Source organism: Sapajus apella, unplaced genomic scaffold (genome assembly GCF_009761245.1).
Source record: "Sapajus apella isolate SASKATOON/1434 unplaced genomic scaffold, GSC_monkey_1.0 scaffold95, whole genome shotgun sequence".
Classification (NCBI taxonomy): Eukaryota; Metazoa; Chordata; class Mammalia; order Primates; family Cebidae; genus Sapajus; species Sapajus apella.
Genome location: NW_022437035.1, coordinates 280,698 through 304,698, shown reverse-complemented (window position 1 = coordinate 304,698; position 24,001 = coordinate 280,698). Strand labels below are relative to the sequence as shown.

At 56.0% G+C, this 24,001-nt stretch overlaps 2 protein-coding genes across 2 annotated transcripts in view; one reads left to right on the top strand and one right to left on the bottom strand.

Moving 5' to 3' along the window:
• RSPH14 (radial spoke head 14 homolog) overlaps positions 1–24,001 on the top strand; it is an 80,445-nt gene that overhangs the window by 43,304 nt on the left and 13,140 nt on the right. The gene's annotated exons all lie outside the window — the stretch shown is intronic.
• GNAZ (G protein subunit alpha z) overlaps positions 1–24,001 on the bottom strand; it is a 53,329-nt gene that overhangs the window by 26,849 nt on the left and 2,479 nt on the right. The window contains exon 2 of the mRNA XM_032256609.1: positions 1,499–2,671. Coding sequence (XP_032112500.1) covers positions 1,499–2,221 — 723 coding nt within the window. The 5' untranslated portion in view covers positions 2,222–2,671. The remainder of the gene's footprint in view (positions 1–1,498; positions 2,672–24,001) is intronic.

Sequence of the window (24,001 nt, the reverse complement as noted above, 5' to 3'; positions counted from 1 at the left end):
CAGAAGTTTAAAGGGCTAGTGGTGCAAGCCCACGTGACCGGCAGCTGCAGGGTGGCCGGCAGACCCACCATGGCACCGTCCCAGGGGTCCATCCTGAGCACCTCACTTTGCCTTGCAGCTTGTCAGCCCCAGGCCCTCTGCCTACAGCCATGCCTCATCAAGGGAGCCTGACCTCACTCATCTGCTGGGATGTCCCCTTTGACCAGAATCACACATGGGGCAGAACTGAGGGCAGCCACAGGGTAAGGGGCCAGAACCCTGGAGATCATACAGATATACACACTGGGAGCAGGGTGGATACAGCCGCCTGTGCATACACCTGCCTGCAGCCCGCCCATCATCTGTTCCCCCCAGACGCACCATCAACACCTAGGCACAGTTGCAGGGAGACCTCTGATGTGAGAAGGGGAGGGAGGCAAGTCTCCCTCCCTAGCTGCCTGATGAAAGCCAAAGAGCCTCTCTGCTAGGACACTTAGGCTCCTAGCACTGTGGCCACAGCATGGAGCTCTCCAGGTTCCCTGGCTGGGGCACAGGTCCAAAGCCAGAACCATTGTTGCTCTAGGATGAACCCAAAGACCTCTGAAGCTTGCCTTAGGACTGGGTGCAGGAAGGAGTGACCTCGGAGGCCAGTGCTCCCAAGTGGGGAGGCTGGGCCCTCTTCTCCCAGTATCACCCTCCCCCAGCCAGCTCCAGGGTACCCACCACTTCACGACTCCTTGTTTGCCCCCACTCCCCCATCCCCAGGGTCAAAGGCCTCGCTCTCTCTCAAGGGCAGACTTGAAATCTGTGCTCAGGGCGTCCTGCTGAGCAAGACAGCCCCTCCATTGTCTGCCATGGCCTCCACCACTGACACTCCTGGCTGTGGCCCCTCCTCATGTGCTGGACCCCCTTGTCTTGGTTGGGCCTGTGCACACTGCCCCCCTGCTCTGCCCAGCTCCCCACCCTCTCTAGCAACTCCACTCTCAAGCCCCCACTGCCTGGCACTTGGCCCAAGTCCCCCTTGGGCTGCACCCATGCCACTATGAAAGAATCCCAATACCTGCTTCTACGTCATCCCCTCTCCACCAGGACCTGGGATTCTACCTTCTAAACAGCTCTTAACCCCATCTCTGGCAGACTGTCAGGCTCAAGATGGGGTTGTAGGAGTGGCTGTTGTTCCCGGACCTACATGCTAAAAGGAGACTGGTGCTGGCAGGAGCTTCATGGATTTGCCAAACTATCAGATGGACTGACCCCGGATGCTTGGCAGAGCCTCATACTCTCTTTCCCTGCGGCCTGCACACCTGATACTTCAGGCATGGGACCTGACACCTGCACTCCACACACTGTTCCCTCTTCGCCCACCTTGCTGGAGCCGCCTCAGTTATCGTGCAGCAGGGCTGGGCCTGTGCCTGGTTCCCTTTCTGGCTGCAGACTCTGCCAGACCCTGCAAATCCTCTTGCTTCTGGGAACCCATGACAGCAGGAACAAGCAGAGGAAAACCCCAGGCCCTACTTACTGTCTGGTTATCCTCGTAGAGTTTCAGGTCATAGCCACTGAGCTCCACGCAGAAGATAATGGCCGTGACGCCCTCGAAGCAGTGGATCCACTTTTTGCGCTCTGACCTCTGCCCACCTACATCCACCATCTTGAAGGTGAGCTCCTTGAAGGTGAACTTGTTCTCCACGATGCCCGTGGTCATGTCCCGGGAGCGTAGGATGTCCTCGACAGTGGGGATGTAGTCAGCTGCGGCGATGCGCTCCAGGTCGTTCAGGTAGTAGGCCGCGTTGTCCTCCAGGTGGTACTCGCTGGAGCGGCTGAAGCAGGCCTGTGCGCCTGGGTCTGCCCAGAGCCTCCGCATGACGCCCAGCAGCTCGGGTGTGATCTCGCCCTTGCTCTCGGCGGGGCCTGTGAGTGCGAAGAGTTGCACAGCGTCGTAGGCGCGGTCGGGGTTGTGGAAGTCGATCCTGAGGGCAGCCAGGGCCCGGATGATGCGGGTCAGCGAGTCGATGGCGTTGTAGATGATGAGAGGCTTATACTCCTTGCAGGCCTCCAGGTTGAAGCCACCGCTGTGGATGATCTTCATCTGTTTGACAATGGTGCTCTTGCCTGAGTTGCTAGTGCCCAGCAGGAGCAGCTTGATCTCGCGGCGCTGCCGCTGGCTCTCCGAGCGCAGGTGGCGGTCAATTCTCCGGGACCGCCGGGCTGCTTCTTTTTCCTCTGAGCTTTGCCGACATCCCATGGTCTGGCAGCAGCGGGCCCAGACAAGGAGCACAGGACAGGGTGCCTCTCCCTCTTGCCACAGGGGATGCTGAGACCAGGCAGATGAGAGCCCAGCTGCCCTGGAGATGCTCAGTACCAGCAGGGGGGTGAGGCCGAGCCACACTGCAGCCCCTGCCCCAGCGCCTCTTCTCCAGCCGGCATGGCGCTCCGTTCAGCGGGCGGTGGCCGCCCCTCCCCACTAGTGACACTCCACCTCCCTAGTCAGCAAAGTGGCCTGATTTGCCGTAGTCATTCCCTGTCCTCGGCCGACGGTGGGAAGCCGTCCGCTTGTGTCTGCCTCGGCTGCTGCCGTCTGGTTGCCGGTTGCTGTGGCGATGCTGCTGAGTGGCTGGAGAGTTGGAGGGCTGGTCGCTGGTGTGCTCCCTGCAGCCCCCCGCCTCTGGCTCCCACTGTGCATCCAGCCCTTCACCTGCCAAACACAGAGAAAAGCGTGAGCCTCCTCCCCGCAGCCCCACCTCAGGCTGGACAGGGAAAGGGAGCTCTTCTGAAAACAGAGTAGCAGAGACTGGCCTCAGAAAAGGAGCTGGGAACAATCCATCCAACCCCCTCTCCTCCATGGGGCGCTGCAGGGTGTGTCCACACCACGGTATACACATATGCCTGCTGCTGCCTGGCCCGTCTATCTGAAGCCAGGTGCATGAGGTAGAGGAGGGTGTGTGTGAGGCCTCTGCCCACCCAGCCCCCATGCTGGACTCACTTCTGCCACATCCAGTTAGGATTCAATAAGGTCGCCCTGCTGTGATGCCCGTGGGGCCCTCCTCCCAGAGAGCACTGATGGAGCTCAGCCTTGCCCTGCTTCACACGAGTGTCCAGGCCTTGGCCCAGCCCTAGGATAACTGAGTGCCTCCCTGACTCTCACCACCCTGCAGAAGCTGGGTCACTGCTGATCACAGAGAGGACAAGCACCAGAAGGGAGGCCTGGCCCCTGCCTTCCCTAGAGAATACTCTGCTGGGCCAGCCCAGGAGCCAGCAGATGGGCAGGGACCAGAGCAAGGTGGAGGCAGCAGGCTGCAGGAGCACCATGAAGTGCCCAAGCAGAGTGGGCAGGGGTGGCTTCACTCTCGCAGAAGGAGGTAGAGGGGGGCTTGGGCTGAGACCAGGGAGCTGGGACCTGCATGTGGCACTGTGGTGAAATCCACCTGGGAGAGCAGGAGATGTCACAGTAGCTCCTAAGGGTAGTTGTAATTACTGAGACCAGGGCAAGGCAGGGTAGCCTAGAGGCCCCACAGTCCCAGGCAGAATCTTTCATCAACCCCGAGATTCAGGGCCTCCGTGTCCTCACCCACCTTTCCTGCCAGCAGGGAGGGGCACACCCTAGGATGCTTCTGTGACTTTGCCGGGTGCTTGGGCCAGGCCTCACCACACAAGGGGCAGCCCAAAGCTCACGCTTCTGCCCCTGGCTGTGGGCCCAGGGTGATGCTTAGCCTCACCCAGCTCACAGGCACCCCTCTTGCTCCTTCCCCTGACCTCTGTCCCTGTCTAAAGACCCACACAGCCTCCCATCCTGCCATAGACAGAATTCACTCCTCTAATGCCACCCATCAACTCCATGACAGGCCCCTGGTGGCCTGAGGCAGACAGACCCCAACATCTAAGGCCCCACCCCCAACTCCTGGGTGTGACCAGCATCTGAAACTCAACCTGTCAAACCCTCAGCAAATGGCACTTGATCCTCCTAGCTGCCATTCATGCCCCTCACTGTCCCTTGCCCCTCATAAACCTTGACCACTAGTCCTGATGATCCTGCTCTGAAGCAGGCCCCTGGTGGGCTGTCCTCTCCCTGGGCAGAGGTTCTGGTCTCTCCTGGTAGTGGCAGTGGCCTTTCATACCTGCTCCCTATCCCCACCAGCCTCTGACAGCCAGAGGCTCTAATGCTGCCTCTCTCCCTTGGTCAAACCCTGACATTGCCCCACCACTCTCACGGTGGTCTCATCCTTCATGCCTTGCTTGCCTCTCCCAGGTTGTATGGCTTCTGGGGACTCACTCCCATCTTAGAGCCTGTCCCTCACTGGCCACAGGTATCTGTGACAAGTAAAGCGTCTAGCATAAGCCTGGTGCTCAGAGAACGACAGCCAGGAGCAGTCACTGCCCCTCTGTGCTTGTCACTGTGAGCATCACCTTGCCCCCATCCTCCTCCATAGCAGCCCTCAGCTAACGTGTGACCTACATGATCTTGTGTCCTGCCGTCGCCTCCACCCCAAGCCAGAGTATGGGCAAGGAGGGTCCGTTGTGGCCTCGCTTCCCACTGGGAACAAAGCAGTGCCTGGTGCACAGTGGGCGTTCAGTAAGCACTGTTTGGTGGATGGAAGGAGGGAGGGAAGGAATCACTGGAGACGCTGAGGAACTTTCCTGCTTCACCGGACAGCCACTGATGAGAGGTGCACCAGGGAATGTCCTAGAAAAGTCTCTGCCAAGAGGGCAGTGATTGAACAGTCACTCAGCCCAATCCCAACGAGGCTGAAAATTACATCTGAGAATGGAAGCCTTGAAATGACCCTCCTACTCCGGCACACAGTGGGCAGAACACCTGCTTAAAGATGACACATAATAATGTGTAATATGCACACAAACCATCAGTGCATGGAGGATGGGGACCCTGTGGCTGCTCCCTTGTCCCTGCTGACAACCTGACAGTCCCTCAGGTGTGGAAAGGTGTCCAAAGCCCTCAGCCCACTTTCTGGGCACCTAGGGTCCTCCCTGCCAGCGCCGTCATTCCAGCAGGAAGCCCACATGCTCCTTTCAGAAGGCAGGAGATGTCCTCTGTTGTCAAGACTGTTCTTCTCAATATAGCATTTGAAGATCTAAGGTATGGCCAGACACCCCCCTGGCCTTCTGTCCCAGTGGTGGGCAGAGAAGCTGCTCTGTCCAAGGATGTATGATTTGTGCTTTGGAATGTATGCACTCCATGGCTCCAAGGCTGGAAAATCAGGAAAAGCAGGTTGGGGACACTAGGCTGGCAGCCTGGGCCCTGAACTGCTGTTGTCTGGAAGCCTGGAGCCAAAGGCAGCCCGTGCAGTCTTTGATCAGTGTGCACCAGCAACGACAGGGCAATGAGGGATGAAAAGGGGACATTGAGGCCAGGTAGTAACCACGTGTGTCAGGGTCAAGTCTGTCGTCTGCATGGGGCAGTGACAAACAGTCACAACCAAGGGCAGGTCCCCTGCTTGAGGACCTTCATCTTTCAGATTGCCTGAACCAAACAAGCAGAAGGCCCTGCCCAGAATCCTCCCTGCAGCTCTGTGGGGCTCTGTCATGTTTGGGGGTGTGAGTGTCCCCTGCAGGGGCACCATGCACGGGACAGGGCTGTACATAGATGCAAGGAGGTCTTGGAATGGGAGCCTGGCTGTGGTCCAAATGGGACCTTATGACAGTCCCACTAATTCTGAGGCTTGGCTTCTTGGCTCTTACACAAGGCTCTAGCCAGCCCTCTCTGAGTCTAACCTGGGCTTTACCAGACATGCTAGGACTCCCCGAGTCCCAGGATGGAACCTGATGATGGCTAGCCCAGAGACAAAGGCCAAGAATGGATAACCACATTGTTCCCTGGCCCAGAAACTACTCATGGGTTACCCAACACCCAAGATCCGCCACCACAGTGCTCCTGGGCATGGCTAGAAATACCAACGGGATGGGCCAGGGAAAGAGTGTGCCAGGCAAAGGAGTAACATGCTCTAAGGTCCTGTGGTGTGTGGGGGTGTGTGTTAGGGATGGGCAAGACAAAACATGGGTGACAGGGGAACTGAAGGAAGGTCAGAGTGGCTGGACCAAGGGAGAGGAGAGAGGTACCAGGCAAGACCTTGGAAGGGGCAGGGCTCACCAGAAGTCCAGCTGAGCCTTTGGTCTTCACTGAAGAGGGAAGTCACTGAAAGGTTTTAAGCCATGTGTGTATCTGCATGTTTGTGGCAGTAAGTGGTGCCTGTGTGCAGGTCCATTACGGTGTGTGTGCGTGAATGCATAGTTCCCTGTGTGTCTGTAAGTGCGCACGTGCACGGATGCATCGTGTCTGGTTGCTTGTATGCCAGTGTGTGCATGTGTCTGTTCATATGCACACACAGCTACATGTATGTGTCTGTGAGCAGGCCCATGTATACATCTGTGGGTGTGTACAGGTCCATGCCCCTGTCTGCATGTGGCTGTGCGTGTATGCAGCTGCACGTGTGCTGGTGCCTGTGAGCATCTGCATATGGTTGCATGTGGCATCCTGGGAGCAGAGATGCCCTGGAGAGGAGGAACCAGCTGTGGTGTGGAGCTAGGCTAAAGTGACTGGGGCAGAGGGAAGATGGGTCAGGGGCTCTCCAGCATCCCACACTTACTTGCTGAACTATGGCTTTGAGCCTGGCACTTGGGCTGGAGCTGCTGACTGAGGCAGATGAAGATCCATTACCTATTTTTGCTCAGGTAGGAGGGCAGGAGTCTGACTATAGACTGCAGATAAACAGCGAATGACAGAAGATGCCCAGCGCTACAGTGGAAATGGAGCTCCAGGTGGCCAGGGTTGGGGGTGGCACATGCGGGCTCCAAGTCTGCAAAGGTGGGTGGGGCTGGCCTCCTGACAGGTGAGAGGCAAGTATGGGTGGTAAAGGAGGGAGGCAAGCAGGCATGAGGAATGAGGGAACCACCGGTGCAAAGGCCCTGAAGTGGGAACATGTCTGACCAGTCTGAGGGACAGGAAGGAGGCCGTGTGGCTGGTGCCAAGAGGGTAGGAAGTCACTGTGAGTCAGGAGCCAGCCTGGGTTTGGGTGAGGAGTACCGTGATCTGCCCTGTGTGACCAGCATCCCTCTGGCTGCTGGGCTGAAGCCAGACCAGAGGAGACTCCTGGATGCAAACATCCAGGTGATAAAAGGGGAGCGATGTAGGTGAGGGCTGGGGGACATGGATGCAGTGATGAACTCTGCAAGATGTGTGAGCTGCACAGTGCACAGTGCCTGGTGATGAAGTGGTGGCTGAGTGGAGCAGGGAGACGATCAGGGAACTCCAGGGTCCAGCCAGCAGGCTGAAGCACAGGCTGCTCTTGGAGAGCAGGGGAAAGTGGCAGGTACTGGGAAAGGGGGGCTGTCAGCTGTCCCTGTGGTACAGGACCCTGCTGTGCCTATGGCCAGGGCTCTGTTCAGATGAGTGGACTGTATCAGTGAACACCAGCTAGCATCCAGCCCCCAGCCCCTGCCCCAGCAGATGTGTGGTGTTTGTGGCATGAAGAGTGTGTCAAATTCACTGGAAGGTTGCTTAGGACTTAGTATGACACAGGGCCAGGCACTAGATCCGACATGCAGGTACCCAGAGGCCAAGAAGCCCTGGTAGGCTGTGCTCAGGCCAGAGTCTGCAGCTGCCTGCCTCTTCCCCAGCAGCCTCAGGAAACTAGCTCCTCTTGGCCTTAGGCTCTGAAAAAGAGCTCCATCCTGGTCCCTGACTCACCTACCCAAAGGTTGCTAAGGTACAGTCCCAAACCCTGAGCCCACTCAGGAAGCCTCTGCTGAGATGGTTTCAGGACAGTCTGTCCTGTGGTTTCAGGATAGACTCTTCGGCCCAAGCATGGACTTCCCTTCAAGACTCTCCCTTCCTACCCACCACCCAGCAGGCCCGGCCTGCCCTCATGACCCTTCTTCCAGATGCGGCCCTCTCAAGTCTGTTTCTGTAACAGATGTGGAGTGACAGCCCTGAGCCAAGGTGGAGACATAGTCATGGTGGGAAAGTGCTCCCTTTCTTAGGACCTTTGCATCTTGGATGCCCTCCACTCTAGGAGCCACCTCCCTCCCCAGGCGCAATCCCTGGAGGCTCAGCCCGCTGCTGGGCACAGAGCTCAGGTAACATAGCACCCACACCTGCACCCAGGCCATGGGAGCCAGCCTGCCCTGCCCTAACCTCCAGGCTCTCCCCAAAGCCTCACTTGAGGCCCCTTCCACAACAGCCAGCACAGCACGGAGTCTGTCCCCCCCGCCGAGGCAGAAGACAGCCCACAGCCAAGGTCATCAAAGGTGTCACTGCCCAAGCCGGCTAAGCCAGGGGTGGGAAGACTTATCAGCTTATAGACAGGCTCCCTCATCATTGTGCCCCACTTCCTCAGAGACAGCAGCCCAGCCCCTCACTCTCTAGGTCCCTAACTTACCTGCCTCCCTCCCTCCTCACCTCCCAGGAAAGCCTGCCCCATGCAGGGCCTGGGCCACGGGAAAGGGTGAGCCAAGATAAAGTGACGGTTCAACACACAGACCCTGCACCCAGAGAAGTAGTTTAGGCTTGCTGAGGAGATGGAACTGTACCCAGGCTGTGACTGGGGGAGAGGCCCGGCAGTCTTGCCTGAGGCTCAATAGAGGCCACTTAGATGGCCACCTCTGCTGGTAACAGGAACTAGGACCCCAAGAGGTAGCAGGCAGCCCAGGCCACAGGACCAGCAAGGCAGAACAAGGGCACAGACAGCCCCAGTGCCCGATGGACTCCCAGTCCTCCCCAGCCTCAGCGTGGGGACCAGTGGTGTTCACTATCCCAGGCTTGGGGTGGCAGCAGGAGTCATGGAACCCACTTTAGACCAACTGGGCCTTTCCACCCCACTAGAGCTGACTCTGGGGCTGCCTGCGCCTACCTGCCACTTGCCCTGTCCTGGAGTCCCCCATGGAGGCTGAGCTGCCCAGCATGCCCCAAGCAGGGCTATGACTCAGCACTGCCTCACACCCACCCCACCCGTTTGCTGAGACACCTTCTGTCCTGGCAGCAGCGGCCCCTGTACCTGCCAGCTCCACCTTGGCACCCAGTGGCTGGTCTGTAGTGACCTGGGGGTGGGAGGGAGGAGGCCAGCGCAGTGACAGATCTCCATGCTCACCAATGCCTGTGACCACAGCCCTTCCTCACGCAAGGATGTGCGGCAGAGTGGGGAAGGCTCCAGCCCCAAGCCAGCCCACAGCTCAGAGCATGCAGGGACCAGAAGGAGGAGATGGACTGGGGTACCCTGAACCCATATCTTGGGCATGCAGATGGTTCATACAATTCAGATCACTCAAATTGCTGTGTGAGTGTGAGAACCTGTGGGCCAGGCTTGAAACTGCCTTTGCAAAATTATGACTGAGATAGTGAAAGAGATCTAACTTAACTGACTCCATCTTGAGTCTAACCTCCAAGCAATCCTTGTTCATTCCTGGGCATAGGTTGAACTAACTTTGGGAGAAACTTCATTTATAGTTTAAACAAAGACGGTAACAGTCCTTTCCCAAAGCAGACGTCCTTCTTGCCTGGGGACTAGATTGCCTTTGTAGGACTAACATTAGCCGTAAGATTAGAAATTACGGTTTAGGAGTCATGCAACTAAAGGTTACCAGATTCTGACCCTCCCTAAACTGCTCCTAAGATTAGTGCTTGAGGTATTTTGCAGACCCTGTACTTGATGGATCAGCTGGCCCCACCCAGATCGATAAACTGGCCCATCTGATGTGTACCTCCACCCAGGAGCTGACTGGGCACAAGAAGACAGCTCCGACTCCCTATTTCTTCCTTGACCAATCAGCACTCCTGGCTCACTGGCTTCTCTCTACCCACCAAGTTATCCTTAAAAACTCTGCTCCCTGAATGCTCTAGGAGACTGATTTGAGTAATAATAAAACTCCGGTCTCCTGCACAGCCGGCTCTTCATGAATTACTCTTTCTCTATTGCAATTCCTGTCTTGATGCATTGGCACTGTCGAGGCAGCGGGCAAGGTGAACCCCTTGGGTGGTTACGAGCTTGACTGTGGCATTTCTATCTTCAGAGTCTCACTCTGTCACCCAGCTGCAGTGCACCATCACGGTTCACTGCAGCCTCAACCCCCCAGGCTCAAGTGATCCTCCCACCTCAGCCTCTCAATTAGACGGGACTACAGGCACATGACACCATGCCCAGCTAATTTTTTATTTTTTGTAGAAACAGGGTCTCATTATGTTGTTCAGCCTGGTCTCAAGCTCCTGGGCTCAAGCAATCCTCCTGTCTCAGCCTCCCAAAGTGTTGGAGTTACAGGTGTGAGACACCATGCTCATCCTATCATCTCTTAAAGAGTGGGTGCTGCCCCCAACTCTGAAGCCTGCTTCCCCACATTACCTCCCACCATGATGCTATTTTAGAAACCAAGGTCTGGAAAAGCCTGTGCCTGTGGCCACTGCAGATTACCAGGTTTCCTCCTGGCTGAATGAGGAAGCACTTTCCATTGCTCTTTTACGCCTGGCTTATCTGAGCTGCGTTTGCTTTCAGCTGACAAGCTGCACACTCCCTGTCCTGCCCAAGCCATGCGTCCCCTCGTGAGTTTCCCAGGCTGGCCTGGACCTGCGGGGGTCTCCTCAGTGGCAGCTCTCTGTGGTCGCTGAGGAGCTAGGTGGCCTCTGTGGTGCCCAGCTCTTCTGTCCAACTTCCTTCCCTCCTGTCAACCTGGCCCCCACTCAATGGGAAGTGGGCTCCGCAGATGCTGCAGCCCCATGACTGTGCTCCCCTCTCTCCAGTGGTCTGGTCATGGTCCAGTGTCCCCACAGACTCTTCACAGAACCATTTCCACACATCTTCATGGGCAGTCAGGGGCAACTGCGGGCTGGGCCCCGGGGAGGGTCTGTCTCAGGGAAGCTGGGCATGGTGGGGCTTGGGAGGGGATGCTAGGTCCCAGCCGTGGCTCTGCTGTGCTTTACTCATCTATAGTGCCCCTCCTTGGGCCACTGAGGCCACTGGGAGGAGAGGAAGGCACCCAGGGAACCTAGGCCCAAAGGCCGTGGTTGGAGATGCACAGGAGACAGCTGCACCTCCATGCCACCCATCTGCTGCCACTGCTGGGCTGCTTTACTTACACATGTCATCTCACAGTAAAAGCAGGGCTGGGAGGTGGCCTCGGCTTTATGGCTGTAGAAACCAAAGTGCAAAGATGGAGGTAATTTCCTCAGGGTGGCCTGGCTGGGAGTCCGCAGGCCTTAGCTCCCACCAAGCCCTCCAACCCCCAAGCACCACAGAACTGCAGTCTGCCTAACCTGGCCACACCTGGGTATCACTTGCTGTTTTTATTCAATATTTTTCTTTAAATTGACTACCTTTTTTACTTTAAAAAATGTACTTCAAAACAACTTCTTAGTCCTACTTTCAGTGGAAAGCCAGGGTCACTCACCAGACAGAAGTAATCTAAATACAAAACAGAGTAGAGGAACCACTTCTGCCCATAGCCAGTGGGGGGACCCTGCCAAGGGACCAGGCAAGGGTGCTGGCTGTTGCTGAAACAGTGGGGATTCGCACCTGCTGGAGGGTGCGAGAGCCACGTTGGCACCAAACTGGTATTTTCTCCTTGAAGGAGAAGGACTGAGAGAAATAAAAAAGGATTACCTTCCTCTGGGAAGAGTTAGTGCCACCTACAGCTATGGCTTTAGGCCACCTCCTAGGATTTGGTGGTGTCGCAGCCCCCTGCTCTGTCCCCACCGCCTCCTGGGGACACAGGTGGGGTGCATGGGGAACCGGGGCCAGACGTCCTCTCTGCTGGGACAACCAGGACGGAGGTGCTGGTGCTGGTGGTGAACGGATGGGGGCTGTTTGGGCTGTGGTGTAAACACCAAACCACTTGTCCTCAGGCCAGAGCCCATTTCTCATCTCAGCAAAGTGAGTCACCCTCTCCCCGGCTCAGTCCCACTTGCCTGCTCAGCAGAGCATCCTCCACTGCTTTTCCCGTTGCTTCTAAATCAGCCAGCACATGTGCCCAGGCCTGAGGCCCTCCACTCTCAGATCTGTATGGGCAACCGATCAGTCACTCAACCCGCCCCGATCAATACTTTGCTCTCCCGGAATTGAGCTCTGCTGTGTGTGGCCCAGCTCAGGGACAGGGGGACATGGTGGGGAACAAGTTGAGTCTATGTGCCAAGGAGCTCATATTCTAGCTGGGGAGATGGTGAGCATGAAAGGCAGCCAGGCCATTTCAGATAAAGCTCAGCACCATGGAGAAGTGGGCACAGAGAAAAATGTAGAATGGCAGCAGTGAGGAATCGCTGAGGACACCAAGGGGCGGGTGATTCCCAGAGCTCACCCCTCAGATGCAGCAGATGGACTTAGCTTGGGGAGAAGCTGCTTGGAAACCATGTCCACCTCTCTGAGGTAAGGGTTCCCAGCCTGAGAGCTGCTCCCAGAAAATTCAAGCGCTCTAGATGAGGCTCCCCACCTAGGGGCAGGTGGCCCCAGGGGACCCAGGACAGGATGGGGGTTGGTACGACCTCCTGGAGCAGCACTTCTACATCACACCCTCCAGTGTGCAACAGCACCTGGACATGCGATACCACCTGGACATGCGATGGTAGGGTGACCACAAAACCGCAGACAGCGTGTCCTGTGGCAAGTGAGCCGGGGTTGGTGTCCGCGCCCACACTCATCTGGGAGACCAGGGACCTGCCTTCCCTGCCTTCACAGCATGACACTGTCTGTGGCATCCCCACTGAATAGCTTCCTGTCCAGCTTCCCACTGGGCCTTGGGGTGGTGAAGGGTGGGGCTGTGGTTCTCAGGCTGCATTGCAGCATCGTTCAAGGCAGGGCCACAAAGTGCAGGTGCTCAGGTCCAGGCGGGGATGAACACAAAAATGAGCATGGATATACTTATACCCAGGACACCAGGGCTTCCCCATGCTGCTTCATCCTGGCCAGCATGGCTGTCTGCAGTAAGGCCTGATAGTTTACGGCTTTTTTTTTTTTTTTTTTCTTTTGAGATGGAGTTTTGCTCTTGTTACCCAGGCTGGAGTGCAATGGCACGATCTCGGCTCACCGCAACCTCCGCCTCCTGGGTTCAGGCAATTCTCCTGCCTCAGCCTCCTGAGTAGCTGGGATTACAGGCACGTGCCACCATGCCCAGCTAATGTTTTGTATTTTTAGTAGAGACGGGGTTTCACCGTGTTGACCAGGATGGTCTCGATCTCTTGACCTCGTGATCCACCCGCCTCGGCCTTCCAAAGTGCTGGGATTATAGGCGTGAGCCACCGCGCCCGGCCTAGTTTACGGCTTTTGATACAACACCTACAGATGCTCCTTGAGGGGGTTATGTCCTGATAAAGTCATCATAAGGTGAAAATGCATCGACTCCCACCAACCTGTTGAACCTCATAGCTTAGCCTAGCCTACCTTAAATGTGCTCAGAATACTTATATTAGCCTGCAGTTAGACAAAAGAATCTAACCCATATCTTACAGAATTTACTGAATACTGAACTGACAGGGAAAAACAGAATGGTTGTATGAGTACTCAAAGTAAGGCTTCTACTCCATGTTTATTGCTTTTGCACCATAAGTCAAAAAACTGTAGGTCAAACCATCCTAAGTTGGGGACTGCCTGTATTTTTGGACTAAAAAGCCACATCTTCCGGAGGAGATAAAAACCCCAACTTGCCTTAATGCCAGTGACACTGGACATGGGGCAGGGACAAGCTACCCTCCCAGTGGCTGTCCTCTGGGGAGAGACGGCCTGCCTAGCCCATCCTTCCCTCCTTGTTAGCTTCACAAGAACCAAGGTTCCTGCCTCTCTGGCTGCATCTCCCACCCACCACGCCCACAGTGCCCTGTTCCACCCCACCTAGCTGAAAACACACCCCTGTGAAGCTCAGGAAGAACCTCCTTCCCCATGAGGACCCCTGACTATGGCAGCATCAGGATCCCTGGAGCCCCAGTGGCCTCAGTCTGGGCCTGCCACCTGGACCACATGACTTGAACAGCTGTGGTGTGGCGGTGGTTCGGCAGTGGGACTGGACCTCCTTTGGGGAAGAAATGGAAGGGATGCCCCACAAACCAGCCCCTTCTCGGCCTCAGGGCTGCCAGCTCCTCCTGCAGGCGCTTTCCCTGGCCACACCTGGCCACACCCCCTCCTCCCACCTTCGCCTCCAATGGCTTGTGTGTGGTTTCCCCAAGGTCCCCACTGCAGGTTGGTCTGGGCTCCTGCTCTGCCCTCCCTCCCCCAGGCACCAGCTCTGCTTCCCCCGAAGCAGGTGCTCTGTGAAAGATTCGCAGAACAGATGGATGGGTAGATGGAGGAACACCAAAAAATATTTGTACAGAGCTCGGAAGCTTCCCCAGCACTCCCTTTTGAGTGTTACCTAAAATGACCTTTCCCAGCAGCCTGCAAAGGGGTCACTCTGCAGTCCACAGGCCTTAGGACCTGAGATCGCTGCTGTTCCATGGCCTGCTTTGGGAGCCTGTGATTTTCCTGGGACTCTGTGGCCCAGCTCTACTGGATTCCCCTGGGACCCCTCCACCTGGGTCTACCTTCCCTCACCACCCCCAATACCCCAGGCCTCCCACAGGCTTCTTGCTACTGCTTTCCACAAATATTTCTCAAACGTACATCACACCTGCCTCTCTCCTTAGGCTAGCCCCTAAGGACCCCTCCTCTGGTGTGGTTTCCAATTCCTTCTGGCTGTGTGAAGAGTCCTCTTCCTGAAGCTTCTGCCCACCCTCCTCTCTCAGTCTCTCACCTTCCCTGAAGCCTCCTGTCTCCCAGTCTCCCGCCTGCCTCTCCCATCCCACCCAGCTCATGCCCCACCTTAACATGATGTTGACCACTTCATACCTTGCTGAATTAAAATGGGAGCTTCTGGGGGGAAGGTTGGGGGAAGACAGTGTGGACTCTGCACACCCCAGGCTGAGAGCCCAGCTAGCCTCGGCTCTGTGAAACCAGCATTTCCTAGTCCTCGGGCCCACTCCCCATGTCCCCTTGTACTAGAAAACCCCACACTTCCCTGCAGGTTGTCCTGGATTCTCCCACTTGGGTGAGCTGGGGCTCCAAGGGCCTTGTGAATCCTACTCCTGGGGAAAGAAGGGCTTCCAGGCTGGCCTGCCATGGGAGCTCTGCAGTGTCATCAAGCAGCCCCCTCCCCACACTCAGCCCCTATGGCCTTGGCTCTGTTGTAGACTCCTGGTTTACAGCCTTTCCAAGTATTATGGAATAATCCTCCCCATGCAAAACAAAAATAAACAGACACAACGAAAAAGACCAACCTGCAGATTCCAACATTATTACACATATATTTCTGGGTGTTTTTTTTTGAGACAGAGTCTCGCTCTGTCACCCAGGCTGGAGTGCAGAGGCGCGATCTTGGCTTACTGCAACTTCCATCTGCTGGATTCAAGTGATTCTCTTGCCTCAGTCTCCCAAGTAACTGGGATTACAGGTGTCCACCACTACGCCTGGCTAATTTTTGTATTTTTAGTAGGGACAGGGTTTCACCATATTGGCCAGTCTGGTCTCAAATTCCTGACCTCAAGTAATACACCTGCCTCGCCTTCCCAAAGTGTTGGGATTATAAGTGTGAGCCACCGCACCTGGCCTATATATTTCTAATAACTGTTGATGGCCAAAAGTTGCAATCAAACCTGAGACTGCTGGCTAGTTGATCTAATGAAAAATGAATTAAAGCAGGGAGTCCTAAAAAATGACACACGTAGTTTATTTTCACTTAACTCAGATAAACATACATTCATATGTCTCTCAACTTTTACAGACAAACTCTTCCTGAAGTACTGTGGCAGGTTCTGGGGTGATGCTACTTCTTGCTTGAATCATAGCACACCTTGCATGACACCTCGTTTACTTTTTCCAACACAAGTGAGGTGGCAAAGTAACTGGAATCTGAACTTGAGGCTGTTATGACTCCCTGTCCCCAAACTCGTAATTGTCTTGCCCACACCAAACCTATCCATGACTTTCATTGAGGCTTTACAAAGCATCCACTTTAATTTCCACAGAAGCCCTCCATACAGTCACAGCCCATCAGGTGACACAGTATTCCAGGCTGTGATTACAATGAGTGTAACCGGCAAAAACAGGTTTTGGACAATCACAACAGACTCAAAGGGATGCATGCGGAAGGGCAAGGGGGTTCTAGAGAATGCCCACTCCCTGGAGGGCCCACCCTGCACTGACACAGGCCAGCATGCTTTACAGTGAGAAGGGAGAGCACCCATTAATCCAGTGAGTGCTGATGACAGAGGTAAAAAGGGTTTTGTATGCCAAGATTTCTGCAAGGCTTGTAAATGACTCTGCATTTATCACAATAGCTTTTGCAATGTCTGAAAAATGATAGCACGTGCACATGCAAGACATCACTGATTCGTGGCTTGGGGACATGTGACTCTGTGTTTGTGGGCCCTTTGCAAGCACTCCACAGTAACCAACCACTGGTTGGCCCAGGCCACTAGGTTGGCTTACCCACACTCTCCTCACAACCTGAACAGAGTCAAGGCAAATGAGGGTTCCCCTGAGGTCGGCTGGGCCCAGCCACAACCCAGCTGTGAGCCTGGCACCTGCAGATCTGCAGTGAGTCTCCCCTTAGAAGCAGGCCCTCCTTTCTTTGCCTCCTCAAAGCTCTCTGCCTATCCTGAAGCCATAGTCTAAGCAGACGGGAGGAAGGACTGGGGTTAGTGTTCAGTGTCCCCACCCTGCAGACAACCCCAGGCTCCGCCCTGGCTGGGCCTCCCAGTGTCCTTCTGCTAAAGGAAGGGGAAATGAGATGACCAGGGAGGCCCTTCTATGTAACCCTGTGCCATCCTGGCTCTTGACACGCTCAGCCACCTGTCCTGCCTTTTGGCCCACAGCCACCATAGCTGACCAGACAAGGGGTGATAGTGTCACCTGAGGAACACTGACTCAGGAGGAAATCAAGCCAGATATTTCTCTGGGCCAGGAGTAAATAAATAAACAAACATGCAAAGGTTCTGCCTATGGAGGGGAGGGTGGCTATGACAGCAGAGAAGAGTGGGGGCCTTTATTAAGAGCCAAATCTAAGAGGTTGCTGCCTTGGAGACAGCAGTACCCCCCCGTTTCCCCAGGGAAGGAAACTGCTGACTCCACCAGACCCCTCACTTGAGTGGAGAATCCGATTTCACCTTCTGGGTCTCTGAGGCCCTGCAGCCTCCTGCCCCCTGCCTCAATGTGTGGCATCCCACCACCCCATCTCCTATACAGGGGACTTAGGGGCATCATGACCACTACATGGCCAGCATGCCTTCCCTGGGTCCCTTTCCTTCAGAACCGAGGCTGGCACTTCAGGTTGTGGCTAGGCCCAGCTGGCTTCAGGGGAACCCTCAATTGCATTGACTCTGTCCAGAATTCCAGCACTCACTCCCTCCAGACAGCCCCAGCCTCTCATTTGTTTTGTAGCAGTAAGACTTCTTTGGTCTTGCTGTCTGTCCCCAGCCCCCTCTACCCTGAGCTTCACCAATAGCTGGGGGATCCTTGTAAAAACGTGGCAGTGTGTGTCTCACTTGTGCTTGACACCTTCTCATGCTTGCCAACCACAGGGCAGACCCCAAGTCAAAGTCCCGCCAGGGGACCAGGGCTTGGCAATGCCCGGCCTCTCTGACTCCCACCCTCATGCTCTCCCCCACCGCCCTGCCATGCTGCCTTTAGCTGCCTCTCCAGCGCTATCCCTCACTCTTAACTCAGGGCCTCTGCACTGGCTGTTCCTTTCTCTAGAAAGCTCTTTGTCCAGAAAGCCAAGTGGCCGTCCACGCCCCCTCCTCATCCAATAGCTCAGATGTCCCCTCCTTGGGAGGCCTCCCTGCCCATCCTGTTTACAATGGAAAATGACCCCCATACTCTCACACAGCCACACCACATGTGCTGCCTTGCCCTAATCACGGTCCCTTTTTAGCATATTGTATAACTTACTTAGAGTGTTTATCGAGCCCCTCTTTCCCACTGTGCCATGGGGCAGGGGCTGTTGGTCTGTTCGTTCACTGATGTGTCCCATGTGCCTGGGATACATGGACCTGGCAGCAAGCAGGTGCCAATAAATCAATCTCAGTCCCTTGTAGTGACTGAGTGAGAGATCTGTCAACATGGCTCATGGAGGGGATAGTCAGGGACTTCTGGGAGGTCTTCTGGAAAAGCCCGTGGCCTTCCCTGGGTGGACATGGGTACATGTACAGCCCCCTCCCACCTGGACTTGGCCGATCCTGATGCTGTCCCACTATTGAGCCTTCAGGCCCAGGAGCCAGAATGTCCCCTCATCTTGTAAGCCATTTGGGGCTGGGCTTCTGTTGCTGCCCCTGCAAGTGTGCTCCCACCCCACACATCCACTGCATGGTCCCTCAGCCCTCTTAGAAGACCTGGCCCTCACCCTCCGCTTTCCTCCTGTGCCAGTGATAGGGATAATTCTCCAAACCCTGGCCCACCCAGAGCCTGGGGCTGCAGCCATCCACTGTGGTCCCTGAGGACTGCAGTGGCCACACCCTCCACACCTCTTCTATCCACTCCACGCCATCCTGGGAGGAGGGAGAGCCCCAGAATAGCCAGTGTGGCAAGACGAACACACTGGAGACTGAGGTCAAGCACTCTGGGAGCCACAGCAGAGACGGGGTTGTCAGTGTGGTCAGGAGGATCCCTGGGGAGGTGGGCAGTGTTGGGGGGACAAGGGCAGCCTCACCAGTGCCTCTGAGTTCCAGCCATGGGGTGGGGCCAGTCTGGGCACGTCTGTGCTTGCATGCGTGGCGTTATCATAGAGGAAATCAATGCCTGGCACTGGCCCAGTGTTTAAGGGAAATGAATAGATTTTGGCCGAGGACAAAGAGAGTTTGATTAATCAGAAATTGGATAATGGAGGCAACACTCTAATTATTTTTCTTCCCAGCATTTTATCGAGAAATATGTTTGCACAGCATATCAGAGGTAACGGAGCGGGTGAGGGGGTGACCACGCTGGAGGAAAGCCCAGCTCGGGGACGGGCCACCCGTACCCGCCTTCACCAGCAGGGGTCCTGGTAGCTACCCCACAGGAAGCAAGAGGGGTGGGTGGGGCTGGCCTGAGGCCACATGCAGCTGGGGCAGCTAAGGCCAGAGTGGAGAGGACATGCCATGCAGAGTTAGGCAGGAGGAGGCGCCAAGCCCTTATGGTGGAGTTGCTCCTCCCCTGGCCTAGCCACAGTTAGGAGTAGGGCTACAGTCACACTAGTGTGGGGGTACAAGAAGAGCAGAGGTGGGGTAGCACCAGTTCATGGGGGTCAGGGTGTGCCAGGGTCTTCAGAAGGCCCCTCTTGGCAGCTTGGAAGGTTTTCCCATCTTCACCCCTGGGGAAGCCTGGTAAGCTGTTCCATAGCCAACGTCAGACAGGACAGCTGGGCCCCACAGACACACAGCCTGGGACACATGCCTTAGCCCTCCTTGGTCACCTTGCCCCCTCCTCCCTTGCTGACCCTACTCTTGCAACACCTGGAGCTGAAACCACACAGTTTAGCACCTTGTTTCCGTGGTCATCCAGCCTCCCAATTCCAGGAAGGCTTTTAGGGGCTCCCTGCTGGAACAGATCAGCACCAGGTGTACACCCAAGAGAAGGCTCCTGGCCTTGTAGAGCGGTTGACTCTCCGCCACTCATTCACTTACTCAGTCATTCATTCAGTGTACAGAAAGAGGTTGCCATGGACCAAGCATGGGGTTGGATCCTGAGGTCACTGCAGGGAGTTGAGCATCAAATGAGAGAAGAAACAGTCAGCAAACAATGACCTGCGCTGCTCATGGGACTCAGGAAGAGGGAGGCCAGTCCTTCCCAATAAGGGGTCAACACTGGTGTCCCTAAGGAAAGTGTATGTAAGGAGAGACAGGGTGGGTTAAAGCTGCTAGTTAGGAGGGGGACACAGTGGTGAGGTTCGCCAGTCACTGGCAAGCTCGTCTAAATCCTGCCTCCCGTGCCTGCTGCAGACATCACTAATCAGCCATGGCTCTTTCCCTCTGGGCTGCAGCACAGCCTTAGAATCCTCTTTAGCACAGTGTGCTTTAGGCAGCCACTTCAGAGTTGAGATAAGAAAGGAAACTATCTGTACCCTTGACCCAGCCCAGAGCTTCCAGCTCAAAGGCAAGGAAACCAAGGCCCAGAGAGTGGAAAGCATTCACAGGGTCACCATCACAGGCAGAGTTGGACTTCCACCCAGGCCTGGTGCCGTCCCTTGCCCTGACTTCCTCTGCTGGCCTGAGAGGCTACTCCCTGACCTTGGGGCATCGGGGCCACCTGGAAAGGCCACTGTACCATCACCTTGTTCCTTTACATCATCAGGGTCTTGGCTCACCCCCTTAGGACAGTTTTCTACAGACATGCCTCTGCAGGTCATCACCCGTGAATCCCTGTGTCTGACCAAGGCCCTACAGAGTCACAACGCATCACTGAGGGCCTGACATCAGCCCAAGGCATCTGTCCACCTGCCTCTGGCTTGAGAATGACCCACAGTTGGGCCTGACGGGGCCCAGCTGGTAGCATTCACCTGAGGGTCATTTTTGTTTGGTGGCCAGACCTGAGGCCCAAAGACACATCTCTGGGGACCCAAAAGCACAACCTCTTAGGAGCAGAGGGTTGAGCTGGAGCAGGAGTTCTGCAGCATGAGAGCGTACAGACCAGCCCCAGGGCAAAAGGGGCTGGACAGGGCCACTCAGGTGTGCCTGTCTGCAAATGCCCACTCCCTCCACAGTGATTCCCTGGGCGCCGGTTCTCAATGGTGACTCAGCAACGTCCCTGCCCTCGTGGAGCATACATAAACACACATGACGAATGAATCAAACAGGGAGCAGGTCATGCTGTGGTGAGTGCTAAGGGGGAAAAAATAGCAGCAGGAAGGGGCACAGGAAACGTGGTCAGGAACATGGTGCTGTCCTAGTTAGAGGCCCCACCAGCCCTGTCTGGAGCAGGGGCCACAGCCCAAGAGCCAGCCCTCATTGCCATGTCAGCCCCCAGTACAGCCTGCCCTGCTGGTCCTCCTCAGCCACCCTTCCTATGACCAACCAGGGTGAAAGGGCCATGCTGCCCTGACGTGGGGCTGTCTAGACCTACTAAGGCACTGGGCACATGAGGCCTACTGTCCACACCTCAGAGGACCTTGTCCTCCATGACTCACAAGGCAGACCTCAGGAAGGGGTTCAGGGATCCCTGTCCTGGCAGCTCTCCATCCCAGGGGCCAGGGTTCTCCTGAAAGGCTTGCTCTGACCGCGGCCCCCATGGCCACGAGAAGGCTGGTTGAGCCCTTGGGGACAGGGTGTGTTTCTGGTTGGAGGCTGCTAGAAGGAACACCCCCGGGCTTGACACTATTTGTAAGGCCCCTCCCTGCACTGTGGCTTTTAACAGTCTTGCTTCTTAGCACTTTTTGATGGATTCTCCAGGGACGTCTCTAAAAGAGAGTTATACCTTAATTTAGAAGCAAATAACTCAAAACTCTGTGATGTGGCAGGTTCCTTTGGAAAAGAGATGAATGCAAAGAAGCCACTGCTGTGTGAAGCTGTGGCCGTGCTGGTCCAGGGCCTGCCGATGGGACCATCTGGACCTCAACCTCGAGGTGTGCCTCCTGCTGCCTCTTGCCCACGGCGCCAGGGGTCAGGGGCCAGGGGCTGCTGAGGGTTCACAGACCAAGAGGCAAGAAGCAACACAGTCACTTTGGGCTCCCTGGGCCAAGGGGCCAAGGTGAAACTCACAGGCCGAGCCTGACTGACTCCAGTGGCCCTGAGAACCCAACGCAACACAGCCGCCCATTCCGGCAAGGGAGGAGAAATGTTGTGGGGAGTGGGCAGCGGGCAGGTTGCAGCCCACCCTCCAGGCCTTCCATCTCCACAGGGGCCACCACAGCCCCAGTATTATCCTCTAGGTCCCCGTGACCAGCCAGCTTCCTGGGCACTCACTTGGGCATCCATATGGTTTTAATGTTCTGCTGTCACTGTTTCAAACTGCATAATTTTAGTTTTACTTTTGTAGAGACAGGGTCTTACTATGTTGCTCAGGCTGGTCTCAAACTCCTGGCTTCAAGTGATCCTCCTACCTCAGTCTCCCAGAATGTAGGATTACAGGTGTGGGCCATCATGTCAGGCCCTTAATCATTTTCAAACAGGGGGCCCCAAAAATCATGTGGCCAGTTGTGCCTGCATTGCTCAGTCCCTGGGCATGCCCTGCCTGCTTGACACAGGGAACCTGCCCTCTGAGACCCACCCTTTTCCAGCCCCCCGAGCCACCACTGTGACTGTGCTTCCACCTTACTTGCTTGCCAATCCTTAGTCTCTCTTTCTGGATGCTTCTCAACTCATCCTCCCCACAGTGGAGGCCCTGGGGCCCAGCTCGGCCTCTTCTGATCCTATCTACCCTTGAACCCTAAGTGACCTCACGTGGTCCCTGGCCTCCCACACACCTCAGTGCCAAGGGCTCCAGGTTGCCACCTCCAGCCTCACTCTCCCTCTGGCCACATGTGCCCATCGATGGCTCCCTAGGTCTCAGAGCCACCTCCTAATTCCCCACCTCTCAAGAATGGGTCTTTCTGCATCTTGCTTCTCAGCCAATACCAGCTCTGTCCTTCTACTGGCTCAGACCAAAGCTGCAGCTGTCCTTTAAAAGGTGCAGCTTTTAAAAACAAATCTCCCACCTGCATTTCTCAGGGCCTCCTGAGGTCCCACCCCTGAGTCAGTAGCCTCTCTGCCCAGAATGTTGCAATGGGCCCTGATAGCCCCCAGTCTTGCCCCATCTTAGCCTATTCTCCCACCTCAGCAGAGAGATCTTTTCAAGGTGTAAATTAGCTCCAGTCTCTTCTCTGCTCCAACCCTGCCAAGGTCTTCCTGTCTCCTTGGAGCCTGCTGAGTCCGGCAGGACCTGGCCCTGAGACCCCACCCACGCCCCTACACTGGGTGCCAGCCACTCTGGTAGGGCCTCCAGGGGCCAGGGAGTGTCTGCTCAGTGCCTTTGCACCTGCTGTCCCTCCCCTGCTCAGCCACACCACTCACCCAGCACTTCTCCAACGCACTGCGTCCGCCCTCCCCACCCCCATCCCTTGCCCTCCACCTTCTGCTTTAGTGTTCTCCAGTGTGGCACTCAGTTACACACGTGTTACTGTCAGTCCCTGCCCGTCTGGTGTGAGTGCTGTGAGTGGATGCCATGTCCCTGCTGTACCCCTGCACTTGACACAGTGCCTGGCATGCAGCAGGCACTGGTAAATGTTGGCTGAACAAATGAATGGATGAATCGTGTGAAGTTCTGCTCCTCGGGCTCAGTCCAGAGGGCTCATGTCTCCTACGTGCTCCAGGATCTGTCAAGCGGTCCCTGCTGGTTCACTCCTGTGAAAAGCCTCCCTTGCTGGTGTTCGCACGAAGGAGCCAAATGCATGGGGTGGGGCTGGGGCCTAGTGTGGGGACAGGGCAGGGCACTCTTGGCTTTGGGTATGGATGAGGACAATGAGGCTCAGAGAAAAAAGGGCTGGACCTAGGGTGTTGGGGCCAGGGCCTGACCCCAGGTCTTCTGCCGCCTGGACTGGAATTCGCACCTCACCACCATGGGACCACAAGAGTCTGGGTGCTCCCATGTCACTCCCCATTCTGCCCAGGCAGCAGCACAGCCTCTGCTCTGGGTTTTTGCCTGGGGCTGACCCTTGGCATCTGCGCGGACGCCTCTGTCCATTTTGCTTTGTGCTCCTTCCAGCCAAGCACAGTGCTCACAGGTGCTCAGAAGCTTGGCTACCCCAGGTTTCCTTCCTGGAGAGCTCGGGAGAGCAGCATGCTGACCTGCCTCCTCCAGTGCTCCTGCACATGGGCCATGGTGAGCAGCAGCGAGAGCGCCTTTGCCGCCACACACCAACTTAAGTCTTCTGAGGCAAGTGTGGGACAGATAGCACAGGGCTGCCTTCGTTGCCTCCAGGAAAGAGGCCGCACACGTGTGTTCACACACAAGATGACTAAATTCAGCATTCCTAAATTGCTATATTCAGCATTCCTGTCCCACCGGCCTCTCTGCAGGGGTACTGGGCAGCCTTGTCAAGTCCATCCAGTTACCTGCAAATTCCT